Source organism: Carica papaya, chromosome 5 (assembly GCF_054855325.1).
Source record: "Carica papaya isolate Zhongbai chromosome 5, ASM5485532v1, whole genome shotgun sequence".
Lineage (NCBI taxonomy): Eukaryota > Viridiplantae > Streptophyta > Magnoliopsida > Brassicales > Caricaceae > Carica > Carica papaya.
In genome coordinates this window covers 18607942-18631095 of record NC_142313.1, presented here as the reverse complement: position 1 = coordinate 18631095, position 23154 = coordinate 18607942, and the positions used below count along the sequence as shown (strand labels likewise).

General features: G+C 37.3%; 2 protein-coding genes across 15 annotated transcripts; both read right to left on the bottom strand.

Annotated features, from left to right (window-relative positions):
* LOC110810780 (uncharacterized) lies at positions 1 to 8139 on the bottom strand. Of its 2 annotated transcripts, none has more exons than XM_088219872.1 (6): positions 7526 to 8139; positions 4145 to 4416; positions 3416 to 4067; positions 3105 to 3304; positions 2422 to 2666; positions 1 to 2042 (listed from the first exon to the last, which is right to left on the bottom strand). In XM_088219872.1, exons 2-6 carry the CDS (start codon positions 4414 to 4416, stop codon positions 670 to 672), a joined length of 2742 nt encoding a protein of 913 aa, XP_088075998.1. In that variant the 5' UTR covers positions 7526 to 8139; the 3' UTR covers positions 1 to 669. The 2 variants fall into 2 exon arrangements, with proteins under 2 accessions (XP_088075998.1, XP_088076000.1); XM_088219874.1 differs by having other exon boundaries at positions 7530 to 8139.
* Positions 8140 to 14323: 6184 nt separating this feature from the next.
* Positions 14324 to 22641, bottom strand: LOC110810778 (uncharacterized). 13 transcript variants are annotated; one of them, XM_088219569.1, is made up of 11 exons: positions 21362 to 22641; positions 21210 to 21260; positions 20880 to 20967; positions 17577 to 17912; positions 17018 to 17336; positions 16458 to 16775; positions 15886 to 16217; positions 15476 to 15646; positions 15082 to 15226; positions 14822 to 14980; positions 14324 to 14710 (listed from the first exon to the last, which is right to left on the bottom strand). In XM_088219569.1, exons 1-3 carry the CDS (start codon positions 22310 to 22312, stop codon positions 20962 to 20964), a joined length of 1008 nt encoding a protein of 335 aa, XP_088075695.1. In that variant the 5' UTR covers positions 22313 to 22641; the 3' UTR covers positions 14324 to 14710; positions 14822 to 14980; positions 15082 to 15226; positions 15476 to 15646; positions 15886 to 16217; positions 16458 to 16775; positions 17018 to 17336; positions 17577 to 17912; positions 20880 to 20961. The 13 variants fall into 13 exon arrangements, with proteins under 13 accessions (XP_088075695.1, XP_088075694.1, XP_088075685.1 ...); XM_088219568.1 differs by having other exon boundaries at positions 21210 to 22641; XM_088219559.1 differs by having other exon boundaries at positions 17018 to 17341; positions 20880 to 21260.
* Positions 22642 to 23154: the final 513 nt, after the last annotated feature.

Sequence of the window (23154 nt, the reverse complement as noted above, 5' to 3'; positions counted from 1 at the left end):
TATAAAAATGTTTTCTTTACCACTTATTACTCACCAATGACCCAAAACAATTGAAACCATCACATTCTATCTATTCAAGCTAAAAACATTAATCACCGATACTAAGGTTTCCTCTAATGGTGTATAATGAATTTGCTACAACTAACCATGTGAATAGACATGTATGTTTGTTTGATTTATACATGAAAGAAGGATATAAATACAGCAGCAGATATAAGTTAGCCATCACTAGCTGCAGCACAATCATCAGTATGGTGCTTGTCCGATCCTGTTCTTGCCAAGAAAGTGTCAGTGAATGCACCGGTAACCATTCCTTCAATCGTACTATTTTGATGGTCGTCAGACATTCTAGATATAGAGACATCAGCAGTCTCTTCTGAAAATACTCTATCGACAGTAGCACTACTTAGACCATTGTCAAATTCCACTCTCATTTTCAACTTCTCTTTCCAGCTCACAACTGATTACAACAGGCTCACCGGAAAATGGCTTCCCATAGGACCGAGCTTCTTCACCTGCAACTTCAATAGACGGTTGATTGTCACTGCAGCTTGGCATGGATGAGCCATTTGGCAATGCTTCTGAAAGTGCAGCAGTCATGCTGTCACAATGCCTAATAAATGGAAGAGCACCACCAGTATGTTGAGGGTTCTTTCCACGCCCACTTCTTTATTCCATCACTTTCTTTTCTTTCTCAGCACCTGAATCAACTGGCATATGCATAGATGAAGAGGTCTTCTCTGATTGAGCACCACCATCAATTGCATTGACATCTGACAGTTCAGTATCAGTATCATTTCTTGAAACACAATTCTGCTCAATCACTGTACACAGCTTCAAAGACTCCATTGGATGAGCTTCAATTGACGATGATTCCATGTCCATCAAATGTTGATCATGATCTTTGTTCGACACATCTTCAATTTCCTTCTGCTTGATGCAAGTATCATCTGAAAAAGTTAAATTCCCATCAATATTGATGGCCTCATCAGGCAAAACTTGCTTTCTTCGAGAGGTTACACCACTACATACAACTTCATGAACAGAAACTAGCCTGGACAGGGAAGTAAGAGTTGTCGGTGGACCAGCATCCATTTCAGCAGCAGAAATTTCTTCCATATTTTTGCTATCAAGGGAGCCTTTTTCACTGGCTATAAGATCACCCAGTTCCCCACCCAAATTACGTGAAATAAACCCAGGAGCATCATGCCCACCAGCAGAACCATTCACATTATGAGACAATACATCATCAGTAGACCGATTCTCAGGAGCAGCATCTCTGTCAACTTCAGCAGAACTGACACTGACAGTTAGTTGCTGAGTGGTATCCCCACTTTGCTTCTGCGTAGTATGCTCAGCAGAATCTACACTAGCAATTAGTTGCTCAATGGTATCCGCACTTTGTTTCTGAATATTATTCTCAGCAAACTCACCAGTTTTCAAATTAAATAGAGCACTTAACTCCTCTTCTACGCAGACAGCTAAAGAAACAGCATGATCACGAATCAAGGAATCATAGGGTGGGTGGTGCAATGTCTCAATCAAAGCTTTCTTATATTGAAAAAAGCTGGCAGATGGCTGAATATATCCTTTCTCATGAAAGAATCTAATAACCTTGAAAACATGCTCACATAGATTGCCCTTTTCTGCCCAATTGCAGTCACAAATGCCGAACTGTGAACCAGGGTTCCAGACAACATAAGTTCTATCATGATCAAGCTGATCCGTAACTTTTGCACATTTACCAACAAGTTTAACATTAAAATCTGGAATCTTCAATGCTTTCCACCAAGATGTTAAACCACTCACCCACTCATCTTTCCAGTACCTGGAAAAATCATCCTTCCCTGAGTACTCATCAAGCCAGAAGTAGGAATGTACTTTTGTGCCCAACTTATCTACCAACCAATCAGCACGATGATAAACACCAGGGTCTTTCTCATTCAATAATCGGCGCTTCAATTGATTGTGGTAAAACTCCATTGCTGCACATGTTTCCAAGCCAGCCAGAGGAGAAGTCTGTAATGCAGTGGTCCAAGCCCCTGAGATCACCAAAAAATTAATCCAAGTTCACTCGTTTCTAAAAGAAATGAAAAGAACTTGATATAGAAAATTTTAGGATTTATGATACATATATAGAATAATATTAAACATCCAAGTTGCTCCAACTGATCTGTTTCAAATTAGGATCCTGAACTTAATCAGAACAGATCATCCTTTCTCTGCCAACCTACCAACTCATACATCAACTAAAAATGCATGTCTTGGATTAATTTTGAAAACAATAAATAAGAAAATCATGATGGCTGTAGATAAGGTACCTCACCACCTAAATGGTAGAAGTGAGAAGAATGACAAGAAAGTAGGACCTCTTCCTAAATATCAGAAACAAACAGGTTGCTAAGAGAAATTATCACCAACCTATTCTTGGATACCAGACGGCCTTGAAATAGTCCATGAAATCTGAGCCATCCACAAAATCTTCCATGAAATCCTCAAATACAATAGTTGTCCCATGTCCTCTACAGATGTCATCTACTGCCTGCCCTAGCCGTCTAGCCATCTCAATCCGCATCTCAGTTTCACAACACCTCTTCACTAAGTTCTTATGCCATGCATGCCGAACACGCCAAAAGCTAACCAAGACAGAGCACTGAAAAACATCCCTGCACACAGTGCAAATAAGTTTTAGATAGTCCGAGCCATCCACAATGCAGACATATGATTCACTCCAAAATGCAGACAGCATTCAGGATGACTTCCATTGGGCCATGGCTAGCAATAGTTTAATGTGATTGATCAAGACATCTAACCTTTGATGTATCAGTTCTAGAAAGTCTGTAATTTCAGAATCTACATTATGATATAAGCATAAGAATACTTGCACCAAGCAATTAGACAACCAAAATAATTAGCATCTAGGCCTGAATTTACTGGATATTGGGAACAAATTCCAGCTGTAGAAAGCATGAATGTTAAAGCAACATGAGCTCGTTTTCCCTGTATTCAGAAAACATTATTCTAGTAGTTTGGCATCAGAATTTGCCAAGTTCTCTAAGCGTATAATCCTCAATTCTGTTCAATTTAAAAACTACAAGACCAACCTGATTGTTAGAACATCAGCTGAAGGATCATCCACTATAAAACCAGCCAATTTCCAAGAAGGATCTTTAGTACGAACTCTATTGTAGAGGGCTCTCATCCATTTATGAGCATCTACAGTGGCAAAACTTGGTGCTATTATCCAAGCTACAGGAATGGCTTTGTTATCTGAGTTAAACACGATCAGACTGTGAACAGGATACTGAAAATAATTCAAGGGGAGAGCAAAGTTAGCTTCTAATGGCCTTGAAGGGCCCTTCTGAAACTGACAATGAGAACCCTTAGTTGTTCAAATAATGTAAAATAGACAAACCTTCAATTTGTTTGTTCCAAACCTTGAATCAGAAGCCATAAGGCTGCGATTGCCAAATTGAATCATTTGTTGCAACTGCCATTCTGTTTGGATGCCCAAGGTGAAAGGATCTGATTCAGAGAAATCTTCAAAGAAGAAAACTTGATTTTGATGGCTCTCAACCCACATGCTGATGCTGACGGCATCATCCTCATCAAGTTCATATGTAGAACGTCTGATGCTCCTCTCTTGTCTTCGGACATATCTGTGGGTCAAAAGGTCATCACGATTACATGGGCCACCCTGTCTCTCTACTGATTCATTGTGCCGCTGCATTATCGTCTCCACAGAGACCCCAACATATAATAAAGACAACACTCGAAGACGGAGATCCTCTGAGATATATGGTGCAAACATGGCACGTGTTCCAGCGGCCTTCTTGTCCTGTGGCCCATGGCATGGCAATCCTTTCTTATCAACATGTTTGTCCTGATTATATATTATCAATGCTACTGATGGTTCAGCAATTAAGCGCTTTACAATAAAGTGACAGGTGCAACCCCTCTTAGTATTTGGTCGGCCAGCATTTTTCTTCTTTGGGATATATGTATTCCTGCTGGGCCGTACAATACCACCCTTCCTATGATCATCGGGGCCAAAGGAGCACCAATACCTACAGATTTAATGAGTGCCACTTAAATTATGAAGAGCCACTTGGTAGGAATGAAGAAAAGGATATGTGTGACTTACAGAATATACTCAAGGATGCCATCGACCTTTGGCTTGTAAGACGTCTCAAGAACTCGCCGTCGTCTTGCTTCAACATGAAATCTTGTTGGACAATCTTTATTTGAGGACTCACCCTTCACAAAATCAGCCACTCTATCAAAAGGGATCAGAGCCAATCTATCTATATTGTCACGCCAACCTTCTATCTTGGACCAAACGATATCAACAGAAGAAAATTCTGAAGTTGGAGGATTTTGAACAGGAAGAGACAAAATCTCATCCCATCTAGCCATCTGTAATATTTAGTAATACATTTAGTGCACATAATATGTTGCTGCATTTCTATCTAGTTTTTAAGCAAAATCCACACATATCCGATTGAAATGAAATACGTAATCTTGTCAGGAATCTCAGTGCAACTTATTGATAACTTATAGGCATTTGCATGCATCAGCAAATAGTGTTATAAACCAACAACCACATGAAATTAATTGTTTATGACAATGTCAAAAAAAAATATAAAGGGGAAAGATCACAAAAGCAAAATAAATCTGAACCTTAAGAACTACATAAAAAGTGAAAAGAATGTCTTTCTCTAATGGAAGTACTATACATCAAAAAGAGATTTTCATTAGATTTATTCCTCCCATCAATTTTCATCCAACGGAGAGTATGAACTTTTAAAAAAATAAAAATAAAAGATGTGACCTATATATATTAACATAATACCAAAGGGGTACCACCCATATACAAAAGATTTACAATCGAGTTAGGGTATCAATGACATTTCCAAAATTCTCATCCCTAATTATGTCATGCTTCAATGGAGAGCATGAACAAGCTGAACTCTAAGCTCAAATGTTACAAATGCAAATAAATGCTCCTTAATTGTGTTCAGCTGGCATTTCTATAAGTTCAGTATCTACAACGATTTTGCATGTCTATCTAACCAAATGAGTTAAAACTCCAATCACTTGTTAACAGAACACTGAAAATGACAAGAAATCGGGGGAACTTTTCCTTCAAAAATGTCCATACTTTCTGGTATCATCAACCAATAAGAAAATGTGCAATTTATCATATCAGGGATCCCAATAATACATGATAAAAGATTCCATGCTTCACAAATTACTTCCTGCCTCAGCAAAGAAACAATATTCCACCTACACCAGCTTGCTTTTGAATCCACAAGATATCACAAAGCTAACACAACCCGGGCAACGCGGTTACGAAAAGGACTCTGAAAAAATCTAATTCGTTTCAAAGCAAAAAGGGAAGGAGCGGCCACTAATCTAATTGCGGGTGGAATTAGGCACCAAAAATACGCACCGGTGTTTGTCCAAAAATTCTGGGTCAAAATTTTTTATAAGGTGGGAAGGGGTTAAGCATCCATCTAGCGGTATAGGCTAGCTAGCTAGATTCTAACTTTCATGCATTTTTTAAATTCTGGTGTGAGTACATCATGCAGGTTTAACATAAGATAAAAAGAAAAGGTAAGTCTGGACAGCAACTAAAGCAAGAAAATAAACACTGGACAGCAGCTAAAGCAAAGAAAATACTCATGCAAAAAAGCCTGTTCATCATGGTTTAGCAAACACGTAGTAACCAGCCAAATGCTGCTTTCAGAAACAATTCCATGGTTACCAAATCACTTAACAAAAGCAGTCTATAATTTATTTATTTATTTGATCACCAATTGAGCATTACAGGGAACTGTTTAGTTTAAGCAGTAGGCAGGCGCATTTTGTAGTACGTAAACATTGTTTTGGTTAAAAAGAGTTTTCTGTTGAGGGCCAAAACAGTGGAATGGTGCAGATTCCCAAAATTCCAATAATAAAAAAAATCAAGACACATTTACAACACAACAAAATCAATCAACATTTAAATTATTAAGAAAAGATGAACTCAGAGAAAACTGTACACACAGCAAGCCCAGACCAGATTACCCAAAAAGAAAAGAAAAAAATGGTTGCATTAATGGTAAATAGGCTGTGCAGTGGGGTAATCTTATCAACAAATAATGCATGATCCAAAGGGAGTTCTTTGCATAACAGTTCGCATAAAAATATTAATTCCTAGATTGAAAACAGCAAGCCAATGAGGGACAAACAGAACAAAAAGTTCAAACAAGATCAGTTGCAAAACATACATGTTCCTAGAGCTTCAACAGATTATACTGAACTCTGGATTATAGACATTAAGAGCACAGCACCGGGACAGGAATGTCAAGGATAATATGGTCTTGACATGCTGCTATTGACTTAACAAAAGCGCAGCCAGATTAATAAAATCATATTGAGCTCCAGAATTGGGATCCATCATGCTAAGCAGCAAACCGGTAACTGATCCATTCATTATTTCATGTGCGCCAAACAATAGCAATAACAAAAAGGGGTGAGATACACAACTAAAGATTTTAAAATCTGGAAGACTTGAAACAGGATACAAATGGGAACCTGATATAAACTAAAATAATTAGAAAAACCAAAAGAAAAAATAACATCATACATGAAAACTAAGCAGTGGTAAGGTAATTCACAAAAATGGCATTGTGAAAGGGAAACTATTAGGACTATACCTATCCCAAGCAGCTAAATTTTAAAACATTCGAGGAGCAAGTTTCAAAAGAAACTAAAGCCTAATTTTAAAATTTCAAAGTAAATTTGAACTAACCAAGGTGGGACTGTCTCTACAACAGAAAAACGGAAGATTAAAATAGGCTTGGATCCTCAAAACATATTTGAAATGCTAAACATAAACAAAAAGGACCAAAAGAGGGTGACTCCACTGAATTCAAAATTTAAGAAAAAAATAAAACACATACACACGTACGCACACACAAGGATTAAATAGTCTCGAATGGATTACATAATGAAGGGTAATTCCCAAAATTAAACAATTTAAAGAGAATAATCCATTTAAGAGGAAGTCCAACAGATACATATTGGTTAGGAAATCCCACCATAGCCTTCTTGAGCACTTTGTCAGATTTTGAACAAAGATGAAGAGTCCTAGGCCAGATTGATAAATTAGGACTCTCTTAAGCCTACTGTAAAGCTCAACAAAACAAAGTTGGGCAAAAATTCACCCATTCTCGATTTAAACACCAAACCAGGGGTCTCCATTATATTTCCCATCCAAAAGTGCATTCAACCGATTTATTTCACTCAATATAAGACCTTATTTCATAACCATGCTTCGCTATTAACATAAAAATTTATAATAATGAGACATAAAAAGAAGCATATTCATTGACTTCCACTAGAAGTAGTTTCGTGTTTTCATTGGATTTCACATCATAAGGGCACAGCCTTTCTCTCACGAACATACAGTTTCATTACAACATGTTTACATTAAACCAGATACAACAACAGTCAACGGGAATTTAGGGTTTTAATATACCTACAGGAACCGAGACTGGAATTCCCAGAATGGCTCAGCTTTCTCTGTTGCTTTCTCCTTATTCCTCTCTTCTTTGATTTGTTCTCAGTCGAGCTCTCCCAGTTTCTTCCCTCCGTTCCTCCCTCGTTTCTTCCCAGAAACACGGAAGAGGATACTAAGCTTTTGCTTGCTCGAGCCTCTCTGTTTTATCTCTCTATCCTTGAGTCTCTCCCTTTTCAGTCCTTCCTTCTCCCTCTCCCTCGCTTCCTATCTCCTCTCGGCTTTCTCTCTGTTTCTCAACTTCCCTCCCTTTTTTGTTCCTGCCCCCCTCGGCCTCCCTTTATAGCCGAAGCTCCACAGCTCTTCAACTTTCCGAGCTTTAAAATGGCGGTGACAGGACCGCGGCCAGCTCTTCCCTACTTTGCGCTACGCTGTTTTCTCCTTTCTCCAGGCTCCCTCTATTTTCAAGAAAAATTGAAGAAACATGACAGCCTCTCTCTCTCTCTCTCCTCGTCTCCGGCTGCTGCTTCTTTCTTCTGCTCCTTCATTTTCGACCAATCATCAACAGTCTCTGCTTCTGTGAGTTCTTTCGTTTTCCTTTTTCCTTGGATCAAACCAACATCTTGGAACGGCTCAAGACATTTAGCTGAACCTAGATCATCCGACACGCTTGCCCTTGCGGCCTTCCCCAATCGAGCTCCATCAAGAAGCCCTAAAGCATCTGAGCTGGGCTATGAAACTTGGGCTGGCTCTTTTCTGGGCTTTAGGAAAATAGATGATAAATAAGGAAACAGGCCTGGCCCTTTTGTTTTCCTTTTTTTTTTTTTGTTTCTCTTTCTGTTTTTTCTTTTTATTTTTTTTTTTACTTTTCCCGTCATTTTTCTCTCTTTTTTTTTTTTTCTTTTTTCAGATATCATAATAATAATAGAACAATGATACTAATAATATGACAATCATAATTTAAATTTTAAATTCTATCTACAACTAGAAAAGATTATATAATAACAAAATTAAATTTCAAAAATTAATATACAAAGCTTACCAACAGGTTCGCTTGCATAAAAAAAAAATATATAATTATTATAATTAACACGAAAAACTTAACATAATAAACAGAAGATGATTCTAAAACTAATACAATATTTAATTGTAAAAAAAAATTCACTCCAAGTCAATTAATAATTTTTAAGAGAAGAAAATGATCGGTCAAAATTTGATGGTGACACATTGAATATATTTTTTTCTCATGTGTTTTGAAAATAAATTAGTGTTTGTAATTTTAAGTAATAATCTCGGTCTCTTATTATTTAAATATGTGTTTTAACTCTTCAAAATAATGTTTGTAAAAATTGAGAAATATTTGGTTGTTCAAAATTCTTTTTGTCTAGAAAGTTCATCTTTTTAATTATTTAAATGTTAGCATGAGAAATAAATTGCATATTTTTAGCAGTAAAAAGTTATTACAGTGATCTTGGGACGTTTCTTGTATCAAAATTTTTTATTTTTTTTGTAAAAAAAAATACATATATATTAATAGTACTGTAAAACAAACAAGTTGTACGTACAACTCGGCAAACAAATGAAAGAAGCAAGTTGATACACGTAGAAAAGGTGTTTTTACATACAATATATTTATATTAATTTGGATTTTTGTTTTATTTTGCTGGGTTTTAAAAATTTTGGAAATACTGATTTAATTTTTAATTCAAACCAAAATTTGGAAGATTAAAAAATCAGATCAAACCATTTTCATAGTTTTCTTTGTTTTCCTATTTGCATCAAACAACTTACTCCCCTAATCAAACCATTATTAGAGAACAAGGTATGCCTCTGCAAACAAACAAAAAAATACTCCCCTAATTGTTTATTAACGTGTATAAAATGATAATTTTATAATTTTATTTTAATTATTTATATTTTCAAACATATAAAATAGTATAATTTTTTGATAGTTAATTGTATGGTTCTCAAAATCTGTCATTCTTTTACACATATATACGTATACAGCAAAATTTATTTATTTAATTATATATATATTTATATAACGGCCCCGGAAATTTAGAATGAAATATGTGTATTAAAAATGCCAAATGTGGAAGCGTAATAAAAATTTTGATTAACATCCCTTACACTAAAACTAAAAATATGCTTAAAATATAAAAGAACAAACTAACTAAAAGATATGCTCGAAAATAAGAACTATAAATATAACTACGGAGTCTTTAAGCGTCCCCTTCGCCGTCTTCCTGCGGAACGGGCTCGGGAACAACGTCTTCCTGATCTGAAATAGTTAAGTAAGGAATGAGCTACACCAGCCCAGTAAAGACATCACGCTATCTCACCGCCACGGAAATAAATGTGGGTAGAAAACACAAAAAGACCAATGGACCATAATTTATAACAAATTCTTTTATCAATAATAAAATCATTTACTGTCCACTTACCTCGGTGAGATCCATAGAACGACATACGAAAGCAATAACATTATCATCATCATGAAATCATATGAACTGTATAACATAATACTTACCACGCCTTTGCATTTCAATCATTACACAACATATTTTCCTCGTTTATCAGCCTACTAGTATCCATGGGGATCCATAGGGGTCCCGCTACCCGTGAACCCTTAACATTTATAACCTGATTCCAGGGCCGTCCCCATACCCCGTCCGGTATGGGCGCCAAAACCATGAACCTCAATACCTCGTCAGGTATGAGGGTGAAACGGGCCGTCCCCATACCCCGTCCGGTATGAGCTCCAAAACACATAAGGTCTCCATACCCCGTCCGATATGAGAGACCATGTTCCCGGTAGGGTTCCCTACGAACCCGATCCATCCACCGTCTCCCAAGATATCAAGTCAGACTGTCCACATTATCCACTTATCAATTCACATAACCTTTTTGACATTTTTCTTGGTTTCAATCATCCAAACACACACAACATGTAAACCAGTAATGGACACCAAACAAGACAACACAATATCGGGTTAAGCATAATACCGACCATAATAAGGAAACCATGATTCATGCATACGGGACCATAATATAATTATATCAGACATCATGTTGCATTTAATACTGGAAATTAAATCAAACAATAACAAAACAACCCAGTATCAGACTCGGCCTCCATTGGCAACCTTAATCAATTATACATCTATAGAGTCACACAGTACAGTTTAATTATTTATTTAGCTTTAATACCGTGATAGGAAATAGGGTGAGGGGTCCTTACTTGTTTCGGGGTCTGAATACGGCTCTACAGTGTGCCTACAGACTGTTCCTAATTTTTCCTGAATTTTTTCCGGGAAACTGAAACGCACTACTGGTACCTGCATATGTCCCAAAAAATTCCAAATTAGACCTAGGGCCCCTTTCGGCCAATATCGCAATTTCGGCACGGCGGGTCCGCCGTGCTCCGGCTTGCGGCGGCGATTCGCCTCGGGTTGGCCGTTTTCGACCGAATTCGGCCACGCTTGCATCGGTCCCTGCGATAGAACAACCCTAGGGCCCTCGGTGGACCGAAAAATCACGAAAAACCGAAACTTACCGGCGGCGGTGCTCTCGGGTGCGGCGGCTCCTCCGGCATGAGTCGCGTTTTGATGTTTGGCTCCGATCAACCTGTAGAGAAAATAACGGTGATCACAGTGGTATAAAATTTGTATCAAACGGAGGTCGGGAAGGGCCTCATCGGAGGCAAAAACCGAGGAGGGGCGCGGCGGCGCCGCTGGGTTTCGCTTGAGTTTTCCGGCCGTTTGGCCTGTGGTTTGGCTCTGGTTTGGCCATAGGCGGACTCAGCGTCGAAAAACGAGCAAGGGGGAGAAAAATTACCTCGATCGGCGGTCGAAAACTTCCCCGATGCGGCGGCGGGTGGCCGCGGCCGGCTCCTCCGGCGTCTGGTTCTTCTTCTCTGGCGAGCATTGGCGGCTAGGGTTTCTTTGGTCAGGTGTGGGTGGGGGTATTTATACCCTTTGCCTTTTAGTCTTAACCGTCCATCAAGATTGAATCTGGACCGTTCGATCGCGATTTAATTGGGATTAAATATGGGCCGTTCATCGCGATGCAATCTAGGCTGTCCGTGCCTGATTGAATCTGGGCCGTCCGTGCGCGTGAATCTGGGCCATCCGTGCACGTAAATCTGGGCCGTTCATGCGCACGTTTGATCTGGGTCGTCCGTGAGCGCGGGAACGGATCTGGACCGTCCGATCGCGTGCACGCGGATCGCTCATGTGGCCCATCCCCTGGTCAGCGTGTCCTTGCCACGCGGCGCGTCCTGGTTGGTCGGGGCTGTTGACCGGGCCGCTGACGTGGTGCTAACGTGGCACAACTTTTCTAAATTACGTTTTGACCCCCGGTTTTCGATTTTATTTTCAAAAATACCCCCAGAATCCAAATTTTCACCCCTTTTTTTCAAAATCAATTTCAATTAAATCTAATTAATATTTTTACCCAATTTTATCATTATTATTATTTTTATTTTTATTGAATTAAATTAAATTGAATTAAATAAAAATCCAAATAAATAAATAATAAAAATAAAAATAAATAAATAAAATATTTATTTTTATTTGGCTGTTACAATTTATATATTTTATTTATTATTATTACATAAAATAAGATAGAAATAAAATATAAAATTATATTACTATATCAATTCAAATTAACGTATATTAATACATAAATTTTTTTTAAATATAGTATAACTTTATTATCACCGTACTCTATTATACATTAATAAATTATTCTGAAAATCATCCAAACACATTCTCGGTTGAAGTCTCTATGCATCAGGCCGATCATTCCTATGTATAACTGAAACTGAAAATCATTCTCACATCACCTTGATCTATTATTACCAAATTGTCAATGTAGTTATATCATCGCAATAGATTAAGTGTTGGAGAAACTCATCTGCCCGGATAGCATCAGACTTCTTCCAGTCAATATCAGAGCATTAAAAGTCAAATCTATTTAACCCTGCAACACTGGCATGATCAAATTCTTAGCCTCCTTCAGTTTGCTTAAAGCGTTTGCAGAAACAAAATCCAGAGCTTGACAATAGAATTTGATCATTGTATTCAAGTGAATTAGTACTAATCTCCACTTTACCCTGACCTGACTAAAGCATTTGCATATACAAAAGAAAGGCTTAACACAATAATAAACATTTATACTGCATACATGCTCTGTGAGAAATTATCACAAAAAATAAAAAAGGAAATTTTACATCCAAGGACGGGACATTATCAAATTCATCTTTACAGCAAACTTGTACCCCCCAATAACTTGAAAGAGTTTCTAATCAATGTCAAAACCTGCAAAACCAAATTCTTAATCAGCCACATTCATCACAAGATTTAACAAGAAAGAAAACAATAAAAACAGCAGATACCGGTTGCTTAAAGACGTAGAAACCAAAATCCAACATTTATCATTCAAGTACGTGCATAATAATCTTATAGAGCCTACTGTGAGAAATTATTTAGAAATACTAAATCCAACTAGCACAAAACCCTAAAGATTCAGTTACCTTTTTGGGAACCCCCATGAATCAGCTTTCTATGTCCCTGGAAGATCCTTCACGAACTCTGTATGAATCTGGTGTTATGGAATGCAACCACAGACCTGGAAATACACTCTGGAAAGAACCACATGCGTCAGTTAGCAAATGGATCGAATCGTTGCAAGTTAAAAACCAAGGCACAAGAACAAAAATCAACCGAAAGAGTAAAGTCAAATTACATCCAGTTGTCTCTGCTCATTCTTGGCCCTCTTCTTGGGCCTTGTACATGGCTTCTTCCCCGTCAATGCAAACACATCCTCTGCAATATCGTCCTTAGAAAGTGGAATCGACAAAATTATCTTCTTCTTCTTCTCTGCCAATCTGGAAGTTTGTGAAACAATTTTTGACGGAGTGGATGCAACTCGAAGGAGCGATCGAGCCCAACGAGTTTTCATCCCCTGCAGCGACGGTATAGGGACTTCCGGTGCACTTCCATCGTCGTTCAGCTTCTTTGTGGACGCTTTTCTTGTCCTTAAATTCCAGATTCTTGGCTTCGATTGTTCAGCTTGATCAGGAACAAGCGATACAGAGGCTTGAGTAGCTGCGACATCCTCAGGGTTGCTCCTCCCATAGCGAATCTTTAATCGAATCTTGCCTCGATCACTCGATGACGCGGACTTGTCAAGTGATTTAGGGATCGAAAAATGCGATGGAGAAGAAGAAGAAGAAGATGGGGGGGAAGCAGGCGTGGAGAGAGAATCAGCGATCCTGACATTTACAGAGAGTTCGGCATTATCGGACGTAGATTGGGAAACTGTGGAGTTGCTGTGGTGGTTTGTTGAGGTCCACCGAAAGCGTGGTAATGAAAAAGAATGGGGAGTGTCGGATTTGAAAGAAGCAGTTGACGCCATTGTCGCTTCTTTCTTCTATCTGTTGCAAGTAAGGTGGAGTGGTTGAGATGTGAAATAAAAGGGGTTGATTGACGAGGTAGGATTTTGCTCTGAATTGATCAAACACGGTTTCTTGGAGAAGACGATGAACTGAAACGCTCCTTTACCTTTTTTACATACATATATATACATTACATAATACAAGTATTCAAAAACAGGAATTCGAATTTGAGTAGTAAAAGCCGTTAACGAGACGAGCGCGTGTGGCATACCGATGCTTACGTCATCCTCACTCGCTTCAACTTCCGGAGCCGCCAATGAAATAAAAAACATTCGGATATAAATTGTCATATTTTATTTTAATTTTTAATTTATCAAAAACCCAAGTTAAGCTTTTTAAGGGATTTTGAGAGCGCATACTAAAAGGGTAAGAAAAAATCTTCTTTCTTAAAACACCAAACAATAGTTATATCCAAAAAGGATCACATGAAATCCATGGATAAAGAATAGGAAAATCTCACCAAATCCAAATCCTCTACCTTAAAATTCAAAAGGCAACTTCTTAATTAAGGCTCTTCCCACCTGGACCTGCCCATATTTTTCCCCAGCAGCATACACCATATATGCACACATATACCATAATAACTCAAAACAAATGAATTGGCTGTTCAACCAAAACTTCCACAAATTACTCCCATCCCAATCATATCTCATCCACCGTATTCATCATTTACTAATCCAACCGACAACAGATGCCAGTTCTCTGCAACCATCATTCTCTTCTCTGCCTTCGGTCCTTTTCTCAACCTTCATCCGAATACAATCATTCAGTAAGAGGTTTTGGCTTCTGCTTCCCCTAACAAATCCACAAACCAATTGAAGTAAATTGCACAGAACCAGGGTTGTTTGCTTGCTTACCTCACTCTTCACTACCATCAAACCAGCATACGCCCACGAGGAATTAGTACCATCTCACTTGACTCAGGCTGGGAAAGATCAAGTTTTCCATGTCGACAAGCATTTCTCACCATACCAAACCGTCCAATATAAACCCCAATCCTTTCTATTATAACTGCTCTGCATACAACAAAACGAGCCAGTTATGAAGCAAATTGAAGTGGAACTACTTCAGACAAGATACTTCACTAACACAGAACAACAAACGAGATCAGCATTACCAATAAACAAAAATAGGATGAAAATATAGCTTCCACCATGTATCCTCGATCATAAAATGGACAGTTTAGAAAACTGCAGGATCAAAGGTTCTTTTACTGCAAGTACTTCAATTTATTTCAACCCATTGGACAAGAAAATAGTGCCCTGCAAAGTAAAGGAGCTGAAGGCTCAAAATCAAAATCAAAATAAAATAACCATAATTAACCAACCATTTTGATCAAGGAACAGAAAAGGATTACATTATCTATGTTGGTATACGTACATATATATATATATATAGAGAGAGAGAGAGAGAGAGAAAGAGAGGGAAAGAGAGGGAAAGATGAAGATCACCCATCCTCCTCATACACAATTTAACATCCTAAGGACCATTCCAAATAAAGCTGTTACTACCTTACCACAGATTAGCACCATCTTTGGACAGCTGTCAATATCATCATATCAACCTCCATGGCAACGAGGTTATCCCCCAAAGAACAGCTCAGATTTCACATATCCCTGCTCTTCTCAGTTTTTACAAGTAACTGATGTTGTGTGCCTCCAGTTGAATGTATTAGAGAAGTGCTGAGCTAGAAAGAAACAAGCATATTAGCCAGGTAATCAATGAAACGTAACAAAGGTATTTTAGCAATAACATTGAACATTGAATGGGTACAAGCTAATATTATGACTAATCACTGAGAAAAATATAAGAATTCAATGCATAAAAAAATTTAAAAAAGCCCAAGAAAGGCCAAAAAAGTTGTCTCTATCTATAAATGCACTAAAAGAGCAACTATCCTCGTGCATTCGAGGTGTTATACCTCATATTACCAAATTCGCAATATTTCCAAATATGACAAATTTCTTCATCTCCTTTGGTAAATGCAAGCAAGGAAAAAATAATCCTATTGTTCATAAAATTTGTCTTGAAAGGAACATCAAGAAATCTGGAAGTGTTTGCTTCTCTCAGTAAACCTGAAAGTAAGCATGAGCATCATCTTTCGACAGCTGTCAATATCATCATATTAACCTCCATTGCAACAAGGTTATCCCCCATAGAACAGCTCAGCTTTCTCATATTCTTGCTCTTCTCACTTTTTACAAGTAACTGATGTTGTGTACCTCCAGCTGAATGTGCTCAATTAGAGAAGTGCTGGGCTAGAAGAAATAAGCATATTAGCCAGGTAATCAATGAAACTTAATAAAGGTATAGTAGCAATAACATTGAACATTGAATGGATACAAGCTAAGTTATGACAAACCACTACGCAAAATGTAAGAATTCAATGCATAAAAATAATTAAAAGATGCCCTATAAAGGACAAAAAAGTTTCATCTCTATCCATATATGCGCTAAAAGAGCAACTATCCTCGTGCATTTGAGATGTTATACCTCTCATTTCCAAATATGACAAATTTCTTCATCTCCTTTTGGTAAGTGCAAGCAAGGAAAAAATAATTCTATTGTTTATAAAATTTGTCTTGAAAGGAACATCAAGAAATCTGGAAGTGTTTGCTTCTCTCAGTTTGAACCTTAAAGCAAGCATGAGCATCATCTTCGGACAGCTGTCAATATCATCATATCAACCTCCATTGCAACCAGGTTATCCCCCAAAGAACAGCTCAGATTTCTCATATTCTCGCTCTTCTCAGTTTTTACAAGTAACTGATGTTGTGTACCTCCAGCTGAATGTGCTCAATTAGAGAAGTGCTGGGCTAGAAAGAAATAAGCATATTAGCCAGGTAATCAATGAAACTTAATAAAGGTATCTTAGCAATAACATTGAACATTGAATGGGTACAAGCTAAGTTATGACAAACCACTACGCAAAATGTAAGAATTCAATGCATAAAAATAATTAAAAGATGCCCAAATAAAGGACAAAAAAGTTTCGTCTCTATCCATATATGTGCTAAAAGAGCAACTATCCTCGTGCATTTGAGATGTTATACCTCTTATTTCCAAATATGACAAATTTCTTCATCTCCTTTTTGGTAAGTGCAAGCAAGGAAAAAATAATTCTATTGTTTATAAAATTTGTCTTGAAAGGAACATCAAGAAATCTGGAAGTGTTTGCTTCTCTCAGTTTGAACCTTAAAGCAAGCATGAGCATCATCTTCGGACAGCTGTCAATATCATCATATCAACCTCCATTGCAACGAGGTTATCCCCCAAAGAACAGCCCAGATTTCTCATATGCTCGCTCTTCTCAGTTTTTACAAGTAACTGATGTTGTGTACCTCCAGCTGAATGTGCTCAATTAGAGAAGTGCTGGGCTAGAAAGAAATAAGCATATTAGCCAGGTAATCAATGAAACTTAATAAAGGTATCTTAGCAATAACATTGAACATTGAATGGGTACAAGCTAAGTTATGACTAACCACTAAGCAAAATGTAAGAATTCAATGCATAAAAAAATTAAAAGAAGCCCAAGAAAGGACAAAAAAGTTTTATCTCTATCCATATATGCACTAAAAGAGCAACTATCCTCGTGCATTCGAGATGTTATACCTTATATTACCAAATTCGCAATATTTCCAAATATGACAAATTTCTTCATCTCCTTTTGGTAAATGCAAGCAAGGAAAAAATAATCCTATTGTTTATAAAATTTGTCTTGGAAGGAACATCAAGAAATCTGGAAGTGTTTGCTTCTCTCAGTAAACCTTAACGCAAGCATGAGCACCATCTTTGGACAGCTGTCAATATATCATATCAACCACCATCACAATGATGCTATCCCCCAAAGAACATCTCAAATTTCACATTTCTTGCTCTTCTCAGTTTTTACAAGTAACTGATGTTGTGTGCCTCCAGTTGAATGTGCTCAATTAGAGAAGTGCCGGGCTAGAAAGAAACAAGCATATTAGCCAGGTAATCAATGAAACTTAACAAAGGTACCTTAGCAATAACATTGAACATTGAATAGGTAAAACCTAAAATTATGACTAACCGTCAAGCCAAATATAAGAATTCAATGCATAAAAAAACTAAAAGAAACCCAAGAAAGGACAAAAAAGTTTTATCTGTATCCATATATGCACTAAAAGAGCAACTATCCTCCTGCATTCGAGATGTTATACCTCATATTGCCAAATTCACAGTATTTCCAAATATGGAAAATTTCTTCATCTCCTTTTGGTAAGTGCAAGGAAGGAAAAAGTAATTCTATTGTTTATAAAATTTGTCTTGAAAGGAACACCAAGAAATCTGGAAGTGTTTGCTTCTCTCGGTAAACCTTAAAGCAAGCATGAGCATGTGTACAATTTTCTCTGTTGCATTTTATTAAGGTGTTCATGAATTCCAATGACTAAGGAAATGCCTCTCAAAAGAAATATTATTTGAATGTTGAGACCGAAACTGGATGATGGAAGGCTTTGTTTGGAACTAATTAATATCAGAATTCGTTTCATTTGCAAGTGAATTTTGATGTCTAAGATAAATCATGATAATTTAAAATATACTGTGAAATATAATTGAATGGCTACACTTGAAACACCACAAACAAGAGTGCAAAATACATGTCAAGTGCTTCTTCTCCAAACTTACAAATTCATTCAAAATGGATTCCATAGTTTGGAATAATTCAAAACATAGAAATATTAGTTTCCAAATGAAATTCAAACTTTTTATGGAATTTTCATTCCAAACAAAGTATAACAAAATTTTAACATCAATCTATTCTCCCATTATTGCCCAGCAAACACTTCAAGACAAGCTGCAACTGCATAAATGGTATTCAAGACCTCTCTTCCAAAACTTGCTGCACAACCTTAACACCTACCATTTTAAAATTTTTGAGAAAGTACTCATTATCTCTGACTGTGAGCTGCCTCCGCCAGGAAGTGAAAGCACAAACTTATTAATGGACCACGGATATCTTGCTCATAGTCAATAACTCATGAAGCTTACCCCATTCTTTAAATAGGAAACACATTTGGAAAGGTTATTAACATTATCTCTTCATGACACATACATTTTTACGAGCAAATATATTGTCATTTTGGCCCTACAAGTGTTTTTCAGAAATGAAATAGTAACCTGCATTCGTGCAACATATACAGCATATCTTCACTATTTTTAGGTTTTTCTTCCTTTTCAGAAAAAATATATATATACATATATGTCGTCACTATTAGAACTTTATAACTCATATTCAGATCTAAATTTCTGTTTATTCATTCTAAAATCTCACCATAATGTATATTAACTAGTATAAAAGTTTGATCTTCTTTTTGAATAAGAAAAAGAAAGATTGGACAGGATTACTTAAAATGATAACACTAGATTTCCTTGAGTTGAAAAAGACCCATGAAAGCAAAAAATTTTGCTTTTAAAATACACATTTCAAAAGAAAAGAACAAAGATTTTTCTTTTTTCATAGAAAGAACAAAGAAGTTATTCCAACTATTTGGATTCCACAGCATATTTTAGATCCTAATAGCTAGCTTGGTCAATCACACACCATTTTCCATTAGCTGGTGATGGCTCTCATGGATAGGTTAGGTCAGGAACAAGAAACACATAAAAGGTGGTTATAGGTCAAACCTACTTAACATCAAAGTATCGCAATTCCTTCCACCACTAATAACGCGTCAAGAAGTCAATCATTTTGATCTCACAAGTAAATTAAAAATATAACATGATTTCCAGTGTGTCCAAAACATGCATCCTGCCCTGATATTTCAGGGTGTTCTACATATTTTTATTTGAAGAGAAAAATTTGACAGTTGGTACGTATGCTTATTTATTGATAAAGCAAAGGCAGAGACAAGCAAAAAAAAAAATATTTAGCTCATCAAAGAGTGAGACATTCCTTAGATTAATCAAGTTGCAAGTAACTAACCATTTTTAACCAAATAAATTCATTTTAAGAAAGAATGGTATCATATCTAAATCAATCCCAAGACTACATCCGACAATCTGGGATCGAAAACACGTCTGTTACTTTCGGACTGTTTAAGGAACACTAACGTATTCCTATGGCGATAGCATATATTAAAAAGAGTAATTGACGACACGTGTCCGCTAACTTCTGCCTGATTAACGAACAATTAGCATATTCCCATGCAATAGCACGTGAGAAATAATCCTCAAGATATAGCACCTAGGGAAAGATTCTCATCCAATGGCAGCTAATGAAAGACACAAACAATAGCCTATAGTGAAAGAAGATCATGCAAAAGCAAACAAAACAAAGAAACTCTTGAAAAGAAATTTAACTTTACCAGTTTAAAACAAGAGAAACTCATACAGAGAGCTGAAAACTAGAAGGACAAACCATATCTACATCAGTCACAATATCATATCTAACAATCTGGCGCATAACACGTATTATATTAATTTCAGGCTGTTGAAGGAACGACAAACATATTATTGTTGCAATAGTATATAATAAAAAAGTAATTGATGACAAGTCAACGCTAACTTCTGCCTGTTTAATGAACAACTAACATACTCCCATGCAATAGCACATGACGAGTAATTCTCAAGCAATAGCATGTGATGAAAGACTCTCATGCAATGGCAACTACTGAATGAAACTTATCAAGTAGCATGTTTCAAAAGACAGACATGCAAAAGCAAACAAAAAAGCTCCCAAAAGAAATTTCAGTTTAAAGGGTTTAAAACTAGATAGACTAAAATTATAACAATTGCTAGTCATCCAACTGATAACTCACATGTACATCTGCAACTCGACATAACAAGGTTCATAAACAAACTCCCAGTTACTGCTCTAAATTCCTCAGGAGACATACAACCAGATACATTTGCAACCCTTTCATCTTTACAGTCTTAAAAGTTTTTATATACCTTCAACTGTGAAAAAAAAAAACCTGCAGCACTCAGGAACTTTCCACTCGACTCCAGCATAAAAAGTTCTCGAAAATTTCATCTAACCCTGCACAGTTAAATAGAAATAAATAGATTTGCTGTTAGACTCTTTTTACTCCTAGACGCCCAAGGAAGAAACTTTCACAAAAAGGGACAGTAGAAATCAAGTAAACAACAATATAAAGCTTATTGAAAAGTAAAAAAGACGAGAAGGAAACTAATCTACTCCTCTAGTCTATTGAGGTACTAGATGGTTAAGTAGCAGATCAAAGAACCAAAATATTAGACCCTTCTAAAATTATCAGAAACCTTGTAGGAGTCAGGAGAGATCGAGGACAACCATAAACCAGGAAACACATTCTGCAAAATCATCAGGGACATAAGATTAGCAGATTTCAAAGCCTTAATATTAAAACAAATGCATAATAATGTAAATTTAGATTATAAAAGAAAACCAGTACATCGAGCTGCTTCTGCATTGCCTTGCTTCTCTTCTTGGGCCGCCTGCTGGGTTTAGACCCGGTCATCAGGAATATATCCTCATCAATCTCTTCCTTGGAAAGCGAGATGGAGAACCCCTGCTCCTTCTCCTTCGCCTCAGCTGCCATTTTTGCGTCCGCACCGCTCCTAGACCGGACAAATTCAGGTCGGCTCGATCCCCGAGCTTTTCTGTCCTGCGCCTCGTCCCTAACGCCCATGGGTGCGCGGCCACCATTTCCAGTCAGACCCTTCGGTACGCTGCCACTATTTCCATTCACACCCTTGGGGGCAGGCTTCCTCGGCCTCAGGTTCCAGGTCTTGACGAAGCCCTCGGCCACCTCATCAGGGACGCCATCTGAGCTCTGCTCATCTCCAGCATCATCGTCGTCATCAAGGTCATCGTCAAGGACAACAACATCAGAATCATCAGCAGCATCAGAAACTATAGGATCGACGGGCTTGGGCTTGTTTGTTCGGAGGCGTATGAGGATCTTCGATTTCCCATCCGACACAGAGGATTTCTTCTCCGATAGGTCCACCTTGCGAGGGGGGCCCGCATCGATCACTTTGTTCTTCTCCGGCTTCCGGATTTCGGGGGCTGCTCGCACCGGATTCTCTGTCCGATTAGCGGATGAGGAATGGGCCTCGCGTATTGTCAGTTTGTCGCCTAGCTTGCGAAGGCGCTTGTGCTTGGTTTGGTTACTGCCCCATTTGAGGTCAGACAAGGAGAAGTTGTGAAGGGGCGATTTGACATTGGAAGAAGTAGCCATTGCTCTTGCGTTGTTGTTAGCTCTGGTGTTTGTTCTCGGCTGTCGTGATACTAATGAGGATGGTGGTGGTGATGGTGGTGGTGATGGTGTTGGAGGTGGTGATGGTGGTGGCGGAGTTGGTCTCCGACGTCTTTCGTTTCTTTTGCTCGAATTGAACACCATTGGAAGAAACAAAGAATTTTGTTTTTCGATCAATCCAAAGTTGCAAATGGCGGAAAAACCCTGAGAATCCTAGAGAGAGAAAGAGAGAGTGAGGAACGAGTATCTGAAAAGACAATCGGAGATTTAGAAATTCACCGGAAATGAAAAGCGAAGACTAAGGAGAGAAGGAAGAGAAGAACTGTGGATAGAGAAGAAGAAAAAGAAGAAGAAGAAGAAGAAGAAGAGGAGGAAGAAGAAGCCATTGAAATTGAGGAGAGGTTGAAGAGGATTTGACGAAGAGAGAATAGAGAGAGAGAGGGGGCGTTCTGTGCTTGTGGTTTAAAGAGGAGAGAAGAATTGCAGTTATGAAACTAGTGTTGTATGTTTATTGACCATTTTACCCTCGCCTACGTTGTGTATTTACCACTAGACAGTTCTGCTGACTGTGCCCCCAGTTCAAGCTCCACTGTTCTGAGTTGGTTAGCAACCGTTTTGGTCTCTTATTATTATTATTATTAAAAATTTTCAAATTCAAATCTTCATTTATTTTTATTTTATATCTAAATCTAAAATTAATAAAAATTATATTTTATAGAATATATAAAATTAAATTAAATGCACAATTTCCCTTTATTAATCAGTCTTCAATTTTATTTTCTATAATCAGTTAGAAAAATATTGTGTCACAAAATTAATTTTTAAAAAAATTACAATTATTTTTTATATAATTAATAATTTTTTAAATAAAATTTATTTCTTATTTTTAAAATTAAAAAACTTTTTTTAACATATATTACTTAATGAATAATGTTTATACATTGTATGGTAATCTAATATTTTTTAAGCTTGAGATAATATTTTAA